At 37.6% G+C, this 16,316-nt stretch overlaps 1 protein-coding gene across 1 annotated transcript in view; it reads left to right on the top strand.

Annotated features, from left to right (window-relative positions):
- The window catches only part of HEPH (hephaestin), a 187,536-nt gene that overhangs the window by 82,331 nt on the left and 88,889 nt on the right, over positions 1-16,316 (top strand). Inside the window, exon 12 of the mRNA XM_055121165.1 lies at positions 5,786-5,996. Within this exon, the coding sequence (XP_054977140.1) occupies positions 5,786-5,996 (211 nt within the window). The remainder of the gene's footprint in view (positions 1-5,785; positions 5,997-16,316) is intronic.

Below are 16,316 nucleotides of genomic sequence, written 5' to 3'. Positions count from 1 at the left end.
GATCACTTGTTCTGAGGACCATATAGGGTGCTAGGTATCAAACCCAGCTTGGCTGCCTGCAAGGCAAGGCAATTTATTTAACTCTGTACTATTGTTCCAGTATAGTACTACATTTATTTATTTAATAGTCAGTTATATAATTTTTCTAAGACCTAGCAGTGCAAGGGACCACCAGGGCTAAACCCTCAGTGCTTAAGGGTCTTGAAAAATACAAATGGCAGTACCCATAGGTCATGAGGCACCAGGTATTGAACTCTTGATCTCATTCATGCAAGGTAAGCACTACAAACCTTCATTACTAAAATCCTTTAATAGTTTCCATCTATGAAACAGTTACATAAAAATTTACAATGGTTCTCATTAAAAATCAGTTCAAAGAAGAAACATTGAATATGATTTTTTGAGAAAAGACAATTTATGAAGTTTTGTCTTATCAACATTCCAGAAATCATAGTAATTGTGGTGGATAGTCAATAAAACAGAATAATATAAGTAAAATATTAGTTTTTCTTACTTTTAATCCTAAAATGCATTAACAATGAATAGTATGCTATTTAATTCTAAGATAATGATTAAATTATATGATGAATATTATGGGGTGGTTAAAGCAGTAAAACATTTTAAAAATAAATTACTGAATGTTTTTTAAAACTGGAATATAATATTCTATAATTACTACATTTTATGTAAGGTTATCCATATATAAACTATTTTATACTGAATATGACCTGTAAGATAACACATCTTACTGATATTCTATATGGCAACTTCAAAATTTCTCAATGAAATTCCTGCTAAAATACATGGGAATACCCATTTGCTGCTTTAAATGAAAGATTACTTACTGCTCTTTTTTAGAACACCCTGTAATCCAAGGCACAGTAAGGTTTACTGAAATCTGTGGAAACAACAACATATCACTGGACCACAAAATTGTACCACATTAACCAAACCAATTGACTATCTTTGGAAGTAGACCCTGGGCAATCTGAGATTTGTTTAAGAATTACCAAAATAAAAAAGACATAAGCATATTTTTAAAATGACTCAAGGGGACATAGAGATAGTACAGGGAATAAGGTAAACCTTGCATTTGGCTGTCCCTGGTCCAATCCCTGGCCATGTGTATTTTCTCCTCAAGTACCACCAAGAAATAATCCCTGAGCACCCAGCCAGAAATCAGCACTGAACCTCCATCAGTGTGATCCCCAGATTCGGCTTCTTGCAAGTCATTTTTTATGGTAGATAGACATGAGGATAACGAAACTGAAGGTGGGGCCAGAGTGATAAAACAGTGGGTAGAGTATTGGCTTTGCATGTGGCAAACCCAGATTCAATCCTCAGCGTCCCATATGGTTCCCAGAGCACCACCAGGAGTAGTTCCTGATTACAAAGCTTGGTGAAACCCCTAGGTATAGCTTAGTGTGGCCCCAAAACAAACAAACAAAATAATTAATTAATAAACCTGAAGCACTAGTTCTGGACAAGATTATGTATAATTCTTTGTCACCTTCTCTGCCCCACCCCCACAAAGCAAAACTATAAGCATGGCAGTCATGCAGAAGGCTACCAAAGAAGACCTCTGAAAGCTAAAATGAAGGCAAATTGGTCGGAAACTCCATAATTTGGGGGTACTAGAGTTTAACCTATTTTCAGCATGCAGTTCTAATGCAGAGTGATCATTTCCAATTATCTTTGTCATGGTGGTCCCTCCTCTATCCCAGCAGCCTTTTCTCCCCAGCGCTTTAGGCAGACTTCAACCATGAACAAATCTTCCTGGTCCTTGTTTCTAATATCTTTGGGTATCGGTATCATATTATGGGTTTTTTAATATCCCAGAACAGTCCAATCTAAAAATAAACTAAACCAAACATTCCATTCTTCCTTTATTGTATTTTTTGAGGGGCCACACCCAGTGGTACTCAAGACTTACTCCTGGCTCTGTGCTCAGGAATCACTCTAATCACTCCTGGGTTTTTTTGTTTGTTTGTTTGCTTTTGTTTTTGGTCTACACCTGGGGATGCTCAGAGGTCACTCCTTGAACTCAGGAGTTACTTTTTATAGTGCGTCTGGGACCATATGGAATGTCAGGAATCAAACCTGGGTTTGCTTTGTGCAGGGCAAGTTCCCACCCTACTGTACTCTCTCTCTCCAGCCCCTCAGGAATCACTCTTGGCAGAGCTGAGGGACCATATGGGGTGCTGAGGATCAAACCCTGGTTGGCTGTGCAGAAGACAAATACCAGGCTGGCTGTACTCTCTCTCCAGGCCCTCCATTTTTTCTTGATACCTAGACTCTGGAGTTCTGCTTTATGTTCTCCAAGTCTCTGTTTACTCTGTCTGGTCACTCATGGGATTGTGTTCTCTTTAAATGTCTCTGGTCACAGTTCCTTTTTCTGTATCACCATTTCCAGGACAGGATTTCTACATCCTTAATGATTATTTGCTGAAATGATTGAGTGAAAGTCTAGCTCTGCTTTTGTTTTTCTTTTTGATTATTCTGTATTCAAAATTTTGTCAAGCTACTGAGAGTATCCCGCCCGCATGGGCAGAGCCTGGCAAGCTACCTGTTGCGTATTTGATATGCCAAAAACAGTAATGATAGGTCTCATTCCCCTAATCCTGACAGAGCCTCCAATCATTGGGAAAGATGAGTAAGAAGAGGCTGCTAAAATCTCAGGGCTGAGAGGAATAGAGACATTACTAGTGCCCACTCGAGTAAATCGACCGATGACAGTGATACAGTGATTTAATAACCATGAGATACAGAGTTACAAAGTTACTCATGATTGGGTTTCAGTCACTCAATGTTCCAACGCCAGTCCCTCTACTAATGTATATTTCCCACCACCAATGTCCCCAGTTTTCCTCCTTCCACTCACCATCCCCAGTCTTCCTTTATAACAGCTAATGCTACTTTTAGTTGTCATAATGGCTAAGGATATGAGGATATGAGACTGTACTGTCATTTAGATGTAAGGGATCGCAGGTGCTATAACTTTCTCCATTATATAAGGCATTCTTAAAGGGTGAAGAATGATCCCATGCAAAATGCTAATAGAAGTTTTGTGAGACACAGGTGTTAAAAATGAGACAGAGTACGAAATGAGTGCCTAAGAAGGACGGATAGCATTAGGCATGGAGAGAAATAGCATAATTTTAAAAATAAATTAAAGGATTGTTGAGCAATAATGAAATATACTTACCTGAACAAAACTTTCAAAGGAAAGGAATCAATCATTCAAATGTACTAAGGTGGGGAAAACACTGTGGCTTATGAGTTGTGTTGTAGGGGAAGACTGAGATAACAGAAAGTTGCTAAGAGTCTTCTAATGTCTGTGGAGCATAGTCAGCTTGGATTGCTTTTGGAGAATAAATGCAGCCTCTAAATCAAGGGAACAGTGTATCTAGGGCATATTTATTAAAGAGGACCCCATAATTTGTGTAGAAAATGGTTACAGAGAATAGAATAAGAAGTTCAGAAGATGGTTCACAAATATTGAAGTTTTCTTGCAAGTCATATTGGGAATGGAAAAACAATTTAAAGCAAACGTAGATAAGTTATGTGATTGGGATATATGGTTGTAATGGATATAGAAGAGTTGTAAAGTAGATATGTAAGGAAAAGTATAGATACTTCCTTTCAAAGACTTATGAATTAGTGAAAAGGAGTTATTTAAGGAGAAAAGACATTAACTATGTTATTTATATGTAAAATGAATTAGAGTATCAATAGCATGAAGTTTGTCTTCAAGAGATAATAACAGTTGTTGAGATACTTGCCTTGCATGTTGCCAACCTGATTTCCAATTTCCACACCCAATATGCCCCCTCATCTTAGCCCTTCAGGTATAATCCCTAAGCAAAGAGCTAGGGGTAAGCCCTGAGAATAACTGTGTGACCCCGCCCCCCAAAAAAAGTTAAGGCTTATTTGGACCAGAATAGACAGGAAGGACTTCCTGGAAAGGATAAATTATAAATTGAAAATTATAATATTAATAAAACATCATTAATAATTTATGTGTGACAGACAATAGAGTGTGGCATATATATTATTATATGCACATAATAACATGCATAAAAATTCCAAGATAGTAGAAGATATACGAGAAGGGTAATTAAATTCATATTTATTTGGAGCACTCTGAGTCTGGGACAAGTTGGAGATGCTACTGAATCTGTAGTTTGGATTCTGACTGAGTCTATGTTTGAAATCAAACGGTAAGCTTTAAAAATAAAGACTAGCTTTTAGTGACAGAAAGGAGAGTAAAAAACACTGTAATAAAGGGTTTAAGTGAACTAAAAGATTTTAAGAAAGTTTCTCCTGATCAGCTGTCTATGAGTTAGTATTTGTACTTGACCCAGAAACCTGGGTTGAGATAAGGTCAAGGCAGCTCTGAAATGTTGACTTTTAGTACTTGCATCCAAACATTTAATTTTAAAAACCAGTGGGCTGTTGTGGTAGTACAGTGGGCACAGTGTTTCCCTTGCACACGGGTGACTCAGCTTTCCCCAGCAACACATATGAGGAAAGTTAGGAGTGATCCCTGAACACAAATCCAGGATTAAGTGCTGAGAATCCTGGGTGTAAAAAAAAAGTCAAATACAAAAATGACCACTTGGAAGCTTTTGTTTTAAACATCCCTGTAATGAAGAAGTTACTTTTTCATATCTCATAAGCCTAACTTAATTTGGGGGAATTGCAAAGGGTGGCTTATTTTCCTGTCTTTGCTGTTATATCCTTTGTCTTTTCCTTACTTCAAGATTCTTGGCCATCTTTCCATGTATGAATTTCATTAAAAGCCTCCTCACTGCTATTTTATGGGTGAAGAAGATGGTCACTCAGGAGTGCACAAGACCCTATGTGCAATGCTGTGGATAAAAATAGGGTCATATGCATGTACAGAATATGCCTTAACACATAGTTTCTCTCCATCCTAATTTTGTTGTCTGAATTGGCACAGGCGTTTTGATTTTATAGGAGAAAGTGAGAAACTTCATTATTATGAAAAATAAATTTTCAATTACTCCATCACAAGCCCTGTTCTCCAGCTCCTGGAAAACCTGATAGTCCAACTAATCATTTGTATTCCTTTGAATAATCTTATCATAGTTTTATAATTTATATCTTTACTTATTGAACATTTACTATGTTAATTTCACATTCTAATACTAAAACAGTCTAAGAAAGCAAACCCTCTTTCACTATGAAGGAACTGAAACATAAAGATTATTTAAAATTAACTCAATTATAGAGAGAGTAAATGTTAGATATGATGACTACCTATTTTAGTTTGCTCAGAACTGAGGTGCTTCTAGGGATATAGGACTTTTCAGTGGTAAAAGCATGAAAGCTCATGGGAAAACTGGGATGAGTTGATAATATTTTTGGTAGGGCTTAGTTTTAAACTTAGACATTGTAGCACTAGAAACAAAACTGTTAATTTCCATACTCATTACTCTTGATAAATATGCACATTTTAGTTCAAAGTATAAAGGAGCCTGGGTCAGAGTGATAGTACAGTGGGTAGGGAACTTGACATGCATACAGCCGACCTGGCTTTGATTCCCTGTGACCAGGATTTCCTGAGCCCTCAGACATGATCTCTCAGCAGAGTCAAGCGTAAGGCCTGAGTATTGCTGGGTATTATCAAAAAAGTAATAATGTATAGAGGATCTTTATCTGAAAGCAGCTACAACTACCTGTTCTCTACAGTATGCTCTAAGTGAGACATGATCTGCACAAGGCATTAATACTTGAATTTTATACTTTGCTCCTATCTCAGGAACATTTGAGATTTACTGCGAGGAAGGCAGTCACAGAGAAGCAGGGATGAAAGCAATTTATAATGTCTCCCAGTGTCCAAGCCACAAAACCAAGCCTCGCCAACGCTACCAATCTGCAAGGACCTACTATATCATGGCAGAGGAGATAGAGTGGGACTATTGCTCTGACAGAAAGTGGGAATTGGAATGGCACAAGCAGTCTGCAGACAGGTAAGTTTTCAGAAAAGGAAAGATTACATGTTAACAAACTTTGAAACCATATTAAACATAAATGGAATAATTAAATTCCTATATGGGGAGATACTTACCTAATCTTCAAGTAAGATACCAAAATATGAAACAGATACTAAAATACAGATATAAAAGAACTATAACTAAGAACTTCTTTATTGTACTGCAGTGAACATAAAATAAAATGCCTACCCATATATTTATTATCTGTCTCCCCCAAAACTTTATTAGAAATACTAAGATTTAAAATTTTAAAGATAAATTACTCAAGGAACTGAATACTGTAGAACTCAATTGTTCCTTAACATTAAGGTTGAGGATAAGCAATATAGAAGAAGAAAAAAGCCCCAGGGTTGTAGAGTTGTTATAAATCCTGCCAGATTAGTTCTACAGCCATTTTTGTACCCTGGCCAACTGGGGCTGGTCACAAAGAGACAGACACATAAGAGAGAAAAACAAACACACATGATCTGTCCAAACTTAAGGGTCACCTGGTTAGCAATCAGTGGTCTCATAGGAATACCATTTGTTCAACACTATATTGAACCACCATCCAGGACCCCAAAACATAAGCCATTGTTTACATTGACAAAGCCATCAACTACAGTTAGTAAGCACATCAACATTCAATGAGGCAGAGATTAGGGTACTTCAGATAGACAATAAGCAAGTACTCTTAAAGTATAACTGTGTTGGTTTTCTGGATTTGGCAGGATTTATAACAACTCTACAACCCTGTTTTTTCCCACGATGCCATCTACATCTAAAATACTCTAAATGTTTTATTCTATAATTTCCTGTTGACAAATTTGAAACTCCATATATTTGTCATCTTCCCTAAAATTTTCTGATATTCTATTTTTTTCCTGATACGAATTTATTTTCAGGGCACACATTTCAATCCTTTATATTCTAAGATCTAGACTGTTTTATCAAGGGACTATTACAAATATGGATTTTATTCTGTTAAGGAGATGATTACACACAAAATGAGATTTAATAATGTAGAATTGGGGCTGGAGAGATAGCACAGCGGGTAGTGTGTTTGCCTTGCACTCGGCCAACTGGGGTTCAATTCCCAGCATCCCAGGACTGCCAGGAGTAATTCCTGAGTACAGAGTCAGGAATAAACCTTGAGAATTACTGGATGTGAACCAAAATGGAAAAACAATAATGTAGAATTTTTGTTAGTGTATAGTACATATATCAACAGTTTAGGGCCAGTAGGTAAAGTATTCACAAACTTACTTTTAATCACTGGAACTAAGATTCATTTTTCTCCTTTTTTTCTTAATGAATCACTGTGAGGCACAGATATAGACTTATAAACTTTCAGGATTATGTTCCAATCATACAATGATCAAGTACCCATCCCTCCACCAGTGCCTATTCTCCACCACCATTGTTCCCAATATCCCTCCCACCAGGCATACCCCAGCCTATGTGGTATGCATATTCCCTCTTACTCTCTCCTTTTGGGTGTTACATCTTGCAAGACAGGTACTAGGTGGCCATCATGTTCGGATCAGAGTTGACTTTCAGCACGCGTCTCTCATCCCGAGTTAGCCCTCCAACCATCATTTACTTAGTGGTCGCTTCTTTATCCCAGGTGCCTTTTCCCCCAGAATGTGAGGCGGGTTTCCTAGCCATCAAATGATCCTCCCGGCACTTACTTCTACTATTCTTAGATGTTAGTCTTCCATGATGTTACTTTATATTCCACTAATGAGTGCAGTCATTCTGTCTGTCTCTCTCTGACTCATTTCACATAGCATCATACTCTCCATGTCGATCCACTTATATGCAAACATCACGATTTCATCTTTTCTAACAGCAGCAGAGTATTTCAATTGTGTAGATATAGCAAAGATTCTTTGACCAGTCGTCTGTTCTCGGGCGCTCGGGTTTTTTCCAGATTTTTGCTATTGTAAATAATACTGCAATAAATATACAAGTGCAGATGTCATTTCTGCTGTACTGTTTGGCATCTTCAGAATATATTCCCAGAGGTGGTATTGCTGCATCAAATGGAAGCTCAATTTCTAGATTTGGAGAAATATCCATACTGTTTTCCAAAAAGGCTGAACCAGTAAGCATTTCCACCAGCAGTGAGGGAGAGTCCCCTTATCCCCACATCCATGCCAACACTGGTTGCTTTTGTTTTTTTTTTTGGATGTGTGCCAGTTTTTGTGGTTTGAGATGATAACTCATTGTTGTTTTGATCTGCATCTCTCTGATGATTAGTGATGAAGAGCAATTTTTCAAGTGTCTATTGGATATCGGAATTTTTTCTTTGAGAAAGTTTCTGCTCATTTCCTCTCCCCAGTTTCTGATGGGATTGAGTGATTTCTTCCTGTACAGTTCATCCAATACCATGTATATCCTTGATATTAACCCCTTCTCAGAAAGGTATTGGGTGAATATCCTTTCACACTCTGTAGACTGTCTTTGTATTCTGGTTACTGTTTCTTTTGAGGTACAGAAGCTTCTTAGTTCAAGATAGTCCCATTTGTTTATCTCTGTTTCCACTTGCTTGATCAGTGGTGTTTTGTCTTTGAAGATACCTTTAGTTTCAATGCTGTGGAGGGTTTTGTCAGCCTTTTATTTAATTTACTTTATGCATTCTATTCTGATGTTGAGGATTTTAAGGCATTTTGATCTGACTTTTATGCATGGTGTTAGTAGAGACTGAACCCATTTTTTGCATGTAGCTGTTCTGTCCAGTTTTGCCAGCACCAATTGTTGAAGAGGTTTTTCTTGCTCCACGTTATATTTCAAACTCCCTTATCAAAGACTAGATGATCATATATTTGAGAGTGTGTGTCAAGATATTCAACCATATTCTACTGGTCTCCAGAACTGTCTTTGTTCCAATACCATGCGTTTTTAATTATTGCTGCTTTGAACCACAATTTGAAGTTAGGGAAGGTGATGCCTCCCTTGTTTTTTTTTTCCAAAAGAATTGCTTTAGCAATTCTTGCAGGCGTATTGTCCCATATGAATTTCAGGAATGTTTGATCAGCTTTTTGACGAATGCCATGGTCTCCTTATAGGGATCACATTGAATCTGTCTAATGTTTTGGGCAGCGTTGCCATTTTGAAAATGTTAATTTTCTCACTCCATGAGCAGAGGATATCTTCCATTTCTTCTTGTCCTCTTTTATTTTTTGAAGTAGCATTTTGTATGTTTCTTTGTACAGGTTCTTTAAATCCTTAGTTAAGCTGATTCTGAGGTACTTGATTTTCTGAGACATGATTGTTAATGGGAATCTTTCTTTCATATCACTTTCTTCCCAATCATCATTTGCGTTAAGGACAGCCATGGACTTCTGAGTATAGATTTTATAGTGTGCAACTTTAATATACAAGTGCATTGTTTCTAGGAGCTTCTTGGTAGAGGTGTTTGAGTTCTCTAAATATATTATCATGTCTTCTGCAAATAGTGAGAGCTTGAATTTTTCCTTTCTTCTCAGAATGTACTGAATATCTTTTTCTTGCCTAACTGCTATTATGGTATTTCAAGTACTATATTGAATAGAAAGGGTGATAATTGGCATATTTGTCTTGTCCATGATCTTAGAGGGAGCTCTTCGTTTCTCCCCATTGAGGATGATGCTTGTTATGGGCTTGTGTTGTGTTAGATGGCTTTTACTATATTGAGGACAGTTTCTTCAATTCCCATTTTGGTGAGAGTTTTCATAATAAACGGGTGCTGGATCTTGTCAAATGCTCTCTCTGCATCTACTGATATGATCATATGGTTTTTATCTTTTCTTTTATTAATATTATGGATTATGTTGATTAACTTCTGAATGTTAAACCATCCTTGCATCCTTGTATTGAATCCCACTTAGTCGTGGTGTATGATCTTTTTGTTGGATTCTATTTGTAAACATTTTCTTGAAGATCTTTGCATCCGTGTTCATCAACAATATTACAAATCTTCTTGGCTCATGCTTGAGAGGTTATAGGAATTAGGAATTCATCCATTTCTTCAGACTGAATCGATAGCACAGAGGGTAGGGTGTTTGCCTTGCATGTGGCCAACCCAGGTTCGATTCCTCAGGCCTTCTCAGAGAGCCCAGCAAGCTACCGAGAGTATCCCGCCCACACAGCAGAGCCTGCTAAGCTCTCCATGGAATATTCAATATGCCAAAAACAGTAACAACAAGTCTCATAATGGAGACTTTATTGGTGCCCGCTTGAGCAAATCAATGAATAATGGGACAACAGTGCTAAAGTGCTATCCATTTCTTCTAAGTTTTCTTGTTTTGTGGCATACAAACTTTCAAAGTAATCTTGAATGATCTTTTGAATTTCTTTAGCTTCTGTTGTGATGTCCCCCTTTTCATTTTTGATTCGGTTAATTAGGGTTCTCTCTCTCTCTCATTCCCTGTGAATTGTGCTAGAATTTATTTTCTCAAAGAACCAGCTCTTGGTTTCATTGATCTTTCAGATTTTTTTGGGTTTTTATGTCGTTAATTTCTGCTCTAGGAGTTATTATTTCTTTCCTCCTGCCTGGTTTGGGCTCCTTTTGTTGGTACTTTTCTAAGATCCTGAGTTGTAAAGTCAAGTTATTTATGTGGGCCCTTACTTCCTTCCTGAGAAATGCTTACAGAGCTGTAATTTTTCCCCTTAACACTACTTTATCTGTGTCCCACAAGTTCTGGCAGCTCGTGTCTTCATTATCATTTGTTTCCAGATATCTTAATTTCTTCATTGATTTCCTCCCTGGCACACTCATTGTTCAACACTGAATTGTTTAACTTCCTGGTGTTTGATTGATTCTCCATTTTGTGTGTGTAATTAAATTCTATCTTCAGTGAATTGTGGTCTGAAAAGAGAGTTGATACAATGTCTATCTTTCTGCTTCTATTGAAGTATGTTTTGTGAGCCAGCACGTGCTCTATATTGAAAAATGTTCAGGGTGAACTGGAAAACAATGTGCATTCAGTTTCTTGGGGGGAGGAAATGCACTGTATACATCTATTGGCCCTCTCTCTTCGATTTGTTCTGTTCCTTCAAACTGAGTACTTCCATGCTAAGTTTTAATCTTGTTGATTTATCCAGAGATGATAAGGCAGTGGTGAAATCTCCAACTACTATTGTGTTGCTACCAATGTCCTCCTTCAAGTCTATTAGCAATTGTTTTAATTTTTTTGCTGACACCTCATTGGGTCCATATATGTTTAGGAGTGTGATTTATTTCTGATATACATATCTATTGATTATTAAAAAAATGGTCCTCGCTATCCATTCAAATTTTTTCAGCCTGAAATCTATGTTGTCGAATACTAGTATGTCCACTCTGGCTTTTGGAGGAGGAGTTGTTTGCTTGCAGTATTGTTTTTCATCCTTTGACTGTTCAGATGTGTTTCTTGTATGGAGCAGAGTTTTGGATTCAGTTTTTCTTCCATATTTGCCACTATGTGTCTCTTAATTGATGCAATTAGACCATTGACATTTAGAGAGATTATTGTCGTGTGTTTTTTGCCACCTTTCTGTAGTGTTTTGTTGTACTTGTAGTTTTTTTTTAACTTACAGTAGCCCCTTTATTCCTTCTTTTAAGTTTTGTTTTAAGTTTGGTTTTGAGTCTGTGAAGTTCCCTAGCTGATGTTTATCCATGAAAGAATGTAATCTTGCTTCAAGTTTTAGTGAGAGTTTAGCTGACCGGGATAAAGTATTCTTCCTGATGTTATCATTTCATTGAGTTTTTTTTTCACTATATCACTCCATTGTCTTTGGGTTCGCACAGTTTTTTTCTGAAGAGTAAATCTAAAGGATTCTTCTTTGTATGTGATTTTCATTTTTTACCTTGCTGCTTACAGTTTTGTGTCTTTATCTGTGGTATTCATCATTCTGATTATGATATGTCTTGGAATCTTTTTATTAGGGTCTATTTTAGCTGGTACCCCATAGACTCCTTGGATTTGTATGCCTGCATTCTCCAACTCTGGGAAATTCTCAGTAATATATCTTTAACTTTTGCTACTTCATTGGGATTGCTTCCCAGTCTTTCTTGTACTCTGATGATTCTTATGTTGTTCCTCTTGTCTCTGATTCCCCTAGATTGTCTCTGAATCCCCTAGGTCTCTGATTCGCCCTAGAGACATTTTGAGGTATTTTCCCATTGTGTTTTGTTCCCTGCATGCTTTCTGTAGCTCATCTTCACTGATTCTCTCTTTGGTTGTTGTCATTCTATTGTTGAGGGCACCCACTGAGTTTTTAATTTCATCGACTGATCTCTCTATTAGTAACATTTCTGTTTGTAGCTTTCTTAATTCTGCTCTCATTTCTTCCTGCATTTTCTTGGCTGCCTGTTTCTCTGTTTCTTTCATGTCCTCCTTTAACTTACTGGATGTCTATTCCACTGTTTCTTTGAGCTCATTGAACATCCTCAATATTTCATTTCTGAATTCTTTATCAGAGATTTTGTATTTGTAAGTTTTCTTTGTTGAGGCTTCTGGGCTCTCTTATTCACCCACTCCTTGTAGTGCGGATTTTTACTGTTTCTTCATGTTGCTGTGGTATTATGGAGGTGGGACGCTCAAGTTCACTATAGGGTCCCTCTCTCACTGCAAGAAAGGATTCCGTATGAGCTCGATCAATAGTGGTCACCTTTTTTCCTCTGGAGAATACTAATTTCCTATTTGCTGAAGTTTTAGTACAATTTATATTTAAATACCATCAAAATAATCAGAATCGTGGACTTGACCTCTAACGTTATGTTTTATGTATAGTATATTTGACAAAATGACTTCTTACATTGTGCTTTTGCTTCTGAAAATCAGGTGGTAATGAGATTTCTGCTTTCGTACTTACAAAAAGATGTGTTACTCATTTGTATGTTGATATTCCCAATAGACCGATGAGATAGAGTTACTCAGGGTCGCAGTGGCAGCTACAGTTATTTTCCCCTTTCTCAGCACTTTGGACTCACCTCTCAATCTCCAATAGTTGATTCTGAGGAGGATATCCTAAACACACTCGCTATTCTAAACACATTAGGCCAATAGTCCAACAACCTATTCCAATCTCACCAAAATCATGGTGAACACAAGAAGCTGAACAAGCCTAATATAAAATAAAACATTTTCTTAAGCTGCACTAGAGGTCTCACATATGATCCTCAGATATTACTTTGAGAATCTTTATGCCAGAAAACACGAAAACCTTGAGGAAATGGATAAATTCCTAGACTTCTATAGCCTCCAAAGGCTGAAACAAGAAGACCTGGAATACCTGAACAGACCTATCACCATCAAGGAAATTGAGGTTATCACTATTTGCAGACGATATGATACTATATCTGGAAAACCCTAAAGACTCTACAGAAAAGCTCCTAGAAACAATAGGTTGATAGAGTAAAGTGGCAGGCTACAAAATCAACACCCAAACGTCCATGGCTTTCTTATATACAAATAATGAAAGAGAAGAAAGAGACATTAAAAAACAATCCCATTCACAATAGTACCTCAAAAAATCAAGTACCTTGGAATCAGCTTAACCAAAGAGGTGAAGGACATATACGAGGAAAATTGCAAAACACTACTTCAAGAAATGAGGACACAGGGAATGAAGACACATCCCCTGCTCATGGATAGGGAGAATTAACATTTATTAAAATGGCAGTACTGTCTAAACCATTATACAAATTAAATGTGGTCTCTATCAGGATACCCATGACATTTTTCAAAGAAATAGACAAGACACTCCTAGTCTCTCTCATATTTATGTTTTAGGCACTGCAGCTGTTACTCATGGGTATCATTCACACCATTTTACTTGCTTTCAGCACACAGATTTTGTTCAAGGGGTTCATTTTGAACAATCACTGTCATAGTGGTCCCTTCTGTATCCTAACTGCACTCCCCCCTCCCTTTGTTGCAAACTTCCTTACACAGACCAGTCCTCCTTGCTGTTGTTTCTACTCTCTTTGTATAATATTTACGTACTATTTTCTATATCCTGCAAATGAGTGCAATCATTTATATGTCTATCCCCCTCTCTCTGACTGATTTCAGTCAGCATAATACTCACCATGTCTGTCCATGTATAAGAAAATTTTATGATCTCATTTTTCTTAACATCTGCATAGTGTTGCTTTGTGTAGATGTACCATAATTTCTTTATCCACTCACCTGTTCTCAGACTCTAGAATTGTTTATGGATTCTGGCTCTTGTGGCTAGTGCTGCCATGAACATAGGAGTGCAAAGAGTTTTTCTGCATTGTGTTTTGTCCTCTAGGATATAATCCCAGGATAAATATTGCTGGGTTGTATAGAAGCTCAGTTTCTAGTTTATGAGAAATGTCCATGTTTAACAGAATGGCTGAATCAATTAAGGACTTCTCACCAGTAGGAAATGGGAGTCCCTTTCTCTACATCCCCACCAGCACTGGCTGTTCTTTTTTATGTGTGTCAGACACTGTGGAATACAGTTAAATCTCATTATTTTGACTTGCATCGGCCTGATAATATGGGGTGTAGAGAACTTTTATGTGCCTTCTGGCTATTTGTATTTCATCTTGAGGAAGTCTCTGTTCATATCTTCTCATTTATTATGGGGTTGTTATGTTTATTTCTTGTAAAGTTCCACCAGTGCCTTATATATTTTGGTTATAAGATGAGTGTTGTGTAAATAAATTTAACCACTTTTTTGAGATGTCTTTATATTCTGGTCATCATTTGCTTTGAAGTTCAGAAACTTCTTAGTTTAATGTAGTCCAATTTGTTTAACCTTGGTTAACACTTGCTTGACCAGTCGGCTAAAGATTCCTTTATCTTTAATACTTGCAGAGTTCTGCCTATGTTTTTCTCTATGTACCTTATGTAATCAGGTCTGATATTAAGATGTTTAAGCCATTTTGATTTGATTTTGTCCATAGCATTAGGAGGAAATCTAGTTAATTTTTTTTATGTAGCTGATTAATTTTCCCACACCATTATTGAAGAGGCATTACTTGCTCCAATTCATATATTTTGCTCCCCTATCGAAGATTAACTGATCATATGCCTAAGGATATGTATCAGGATATTCAAATCTATCCACTGATATGTGATTTTGTCTTTATTCAATATCAAAATTTTTAATTATATTGCTTAGTAGTTAACAGTTTGAAGTCGGGGAAAGTGATACCTCAATCTTATTCCTCCCAAGGACTGTTTTAGCTATTAAGGGATGTTTGTTGTTCCATATGAAATTCAGGAGTGTTTTAACTATTTCTATAAAAATTGACATTAATATCTTTGTAGGGAATGCATTGAGTCTGCAAAGCTTTGAAGATTATTTCCATTTTGATTATACTAATCCTCCCAATCCATGAGCAGTGGATTTTTTTTTTATTTTCCTATGTCCTATTTTTTTTCTTTTTTTAAATTTTTTTTAGTCTCTGGATATTGGCTGTTGATGGGATTACATGCGCCTGGGTTCCTCTGCTGATACCTTCATGCATGAGGATTGTCCGAACATGTGGAGAGGGTCCTTGAGCATGGCTGTGGCTAGGTTCGGGTGGTCTTCGGTCGCCGGGAGCTCTGCTCGGGGCGGGGAGGGAAGCTGGAGCCCATCCCGTCTGAGAGGCCCTGGGGAAGACAACCAGGCATTCGGGCAAGAGACAGGTGTGTGTAATCCCATCAATGGCCAACATCCAGAGACTTAAACACAAGCTCCCAGAAGATAGCTTATAACCTACTTCTCCCTCTGGGAGAAACTAGCAAGCTACTGAGAACTTCCTGTCCACATGGGACAGCCTCGCAAGCTTCCCATGGTGTATCTATATGCCAAAGCCATATAGACCAGCTGGATCTCATTCCCCTGACCCTGAAGGAGCCTCCAATGTGGCATTGTTGGGAAGGCCGAGAAGAGAGAGGCTTCTAAAATCTCAGGGATAGGACGAATGGAGAGGTTACTGAGACCACCTGAGCCACTTGACAATCAATGGGATTTCGTGATTTAGTGATTTTTTAATTTTAAAATTTTTTTATTAGTGAACCACCATGAGTTACAGTCACAAATTTATGAGCTTTCATGATTGCATTTTGTTTACATCCCTCCACTAGTGCCCAGTCAACTCCACCAGTGTTCCCAGTATCCCTCCCACCCTCCCACCCCTTCACCCCCACCCAACCCCACCTCTGTGGCAGGGCATTCCCTTTTGATCTCTCTATCCTTTTGGGTGCTGTGGTTTGCAACAGAGGTACTGGGTGACCATCATGTTTGGACTATATTCTATTTTCAGTGTGCATCTCCCATCCCGTGCGCGTCCTCAAACCACACTTTATCTGGTGTTCCCTTCTCTGT

This window comes from Sorex araneus, chromosome X (assembly GCF_027595985.1).
Source record: "Sorex araneus isolate mSorAra2 chromosome X, mSorAra2.pri, whole genome shotgun sequence".
NCBI lineage: Eukaryota > Metazoa > Chordata > Mammalia > Eulipotyphla > Soricidae > Sorex > Sorex araneus.
Note: the sequence above shows the minus strand (reverse complement) of the source record. Positions and strands in the feature narration are given on the sequence as shown.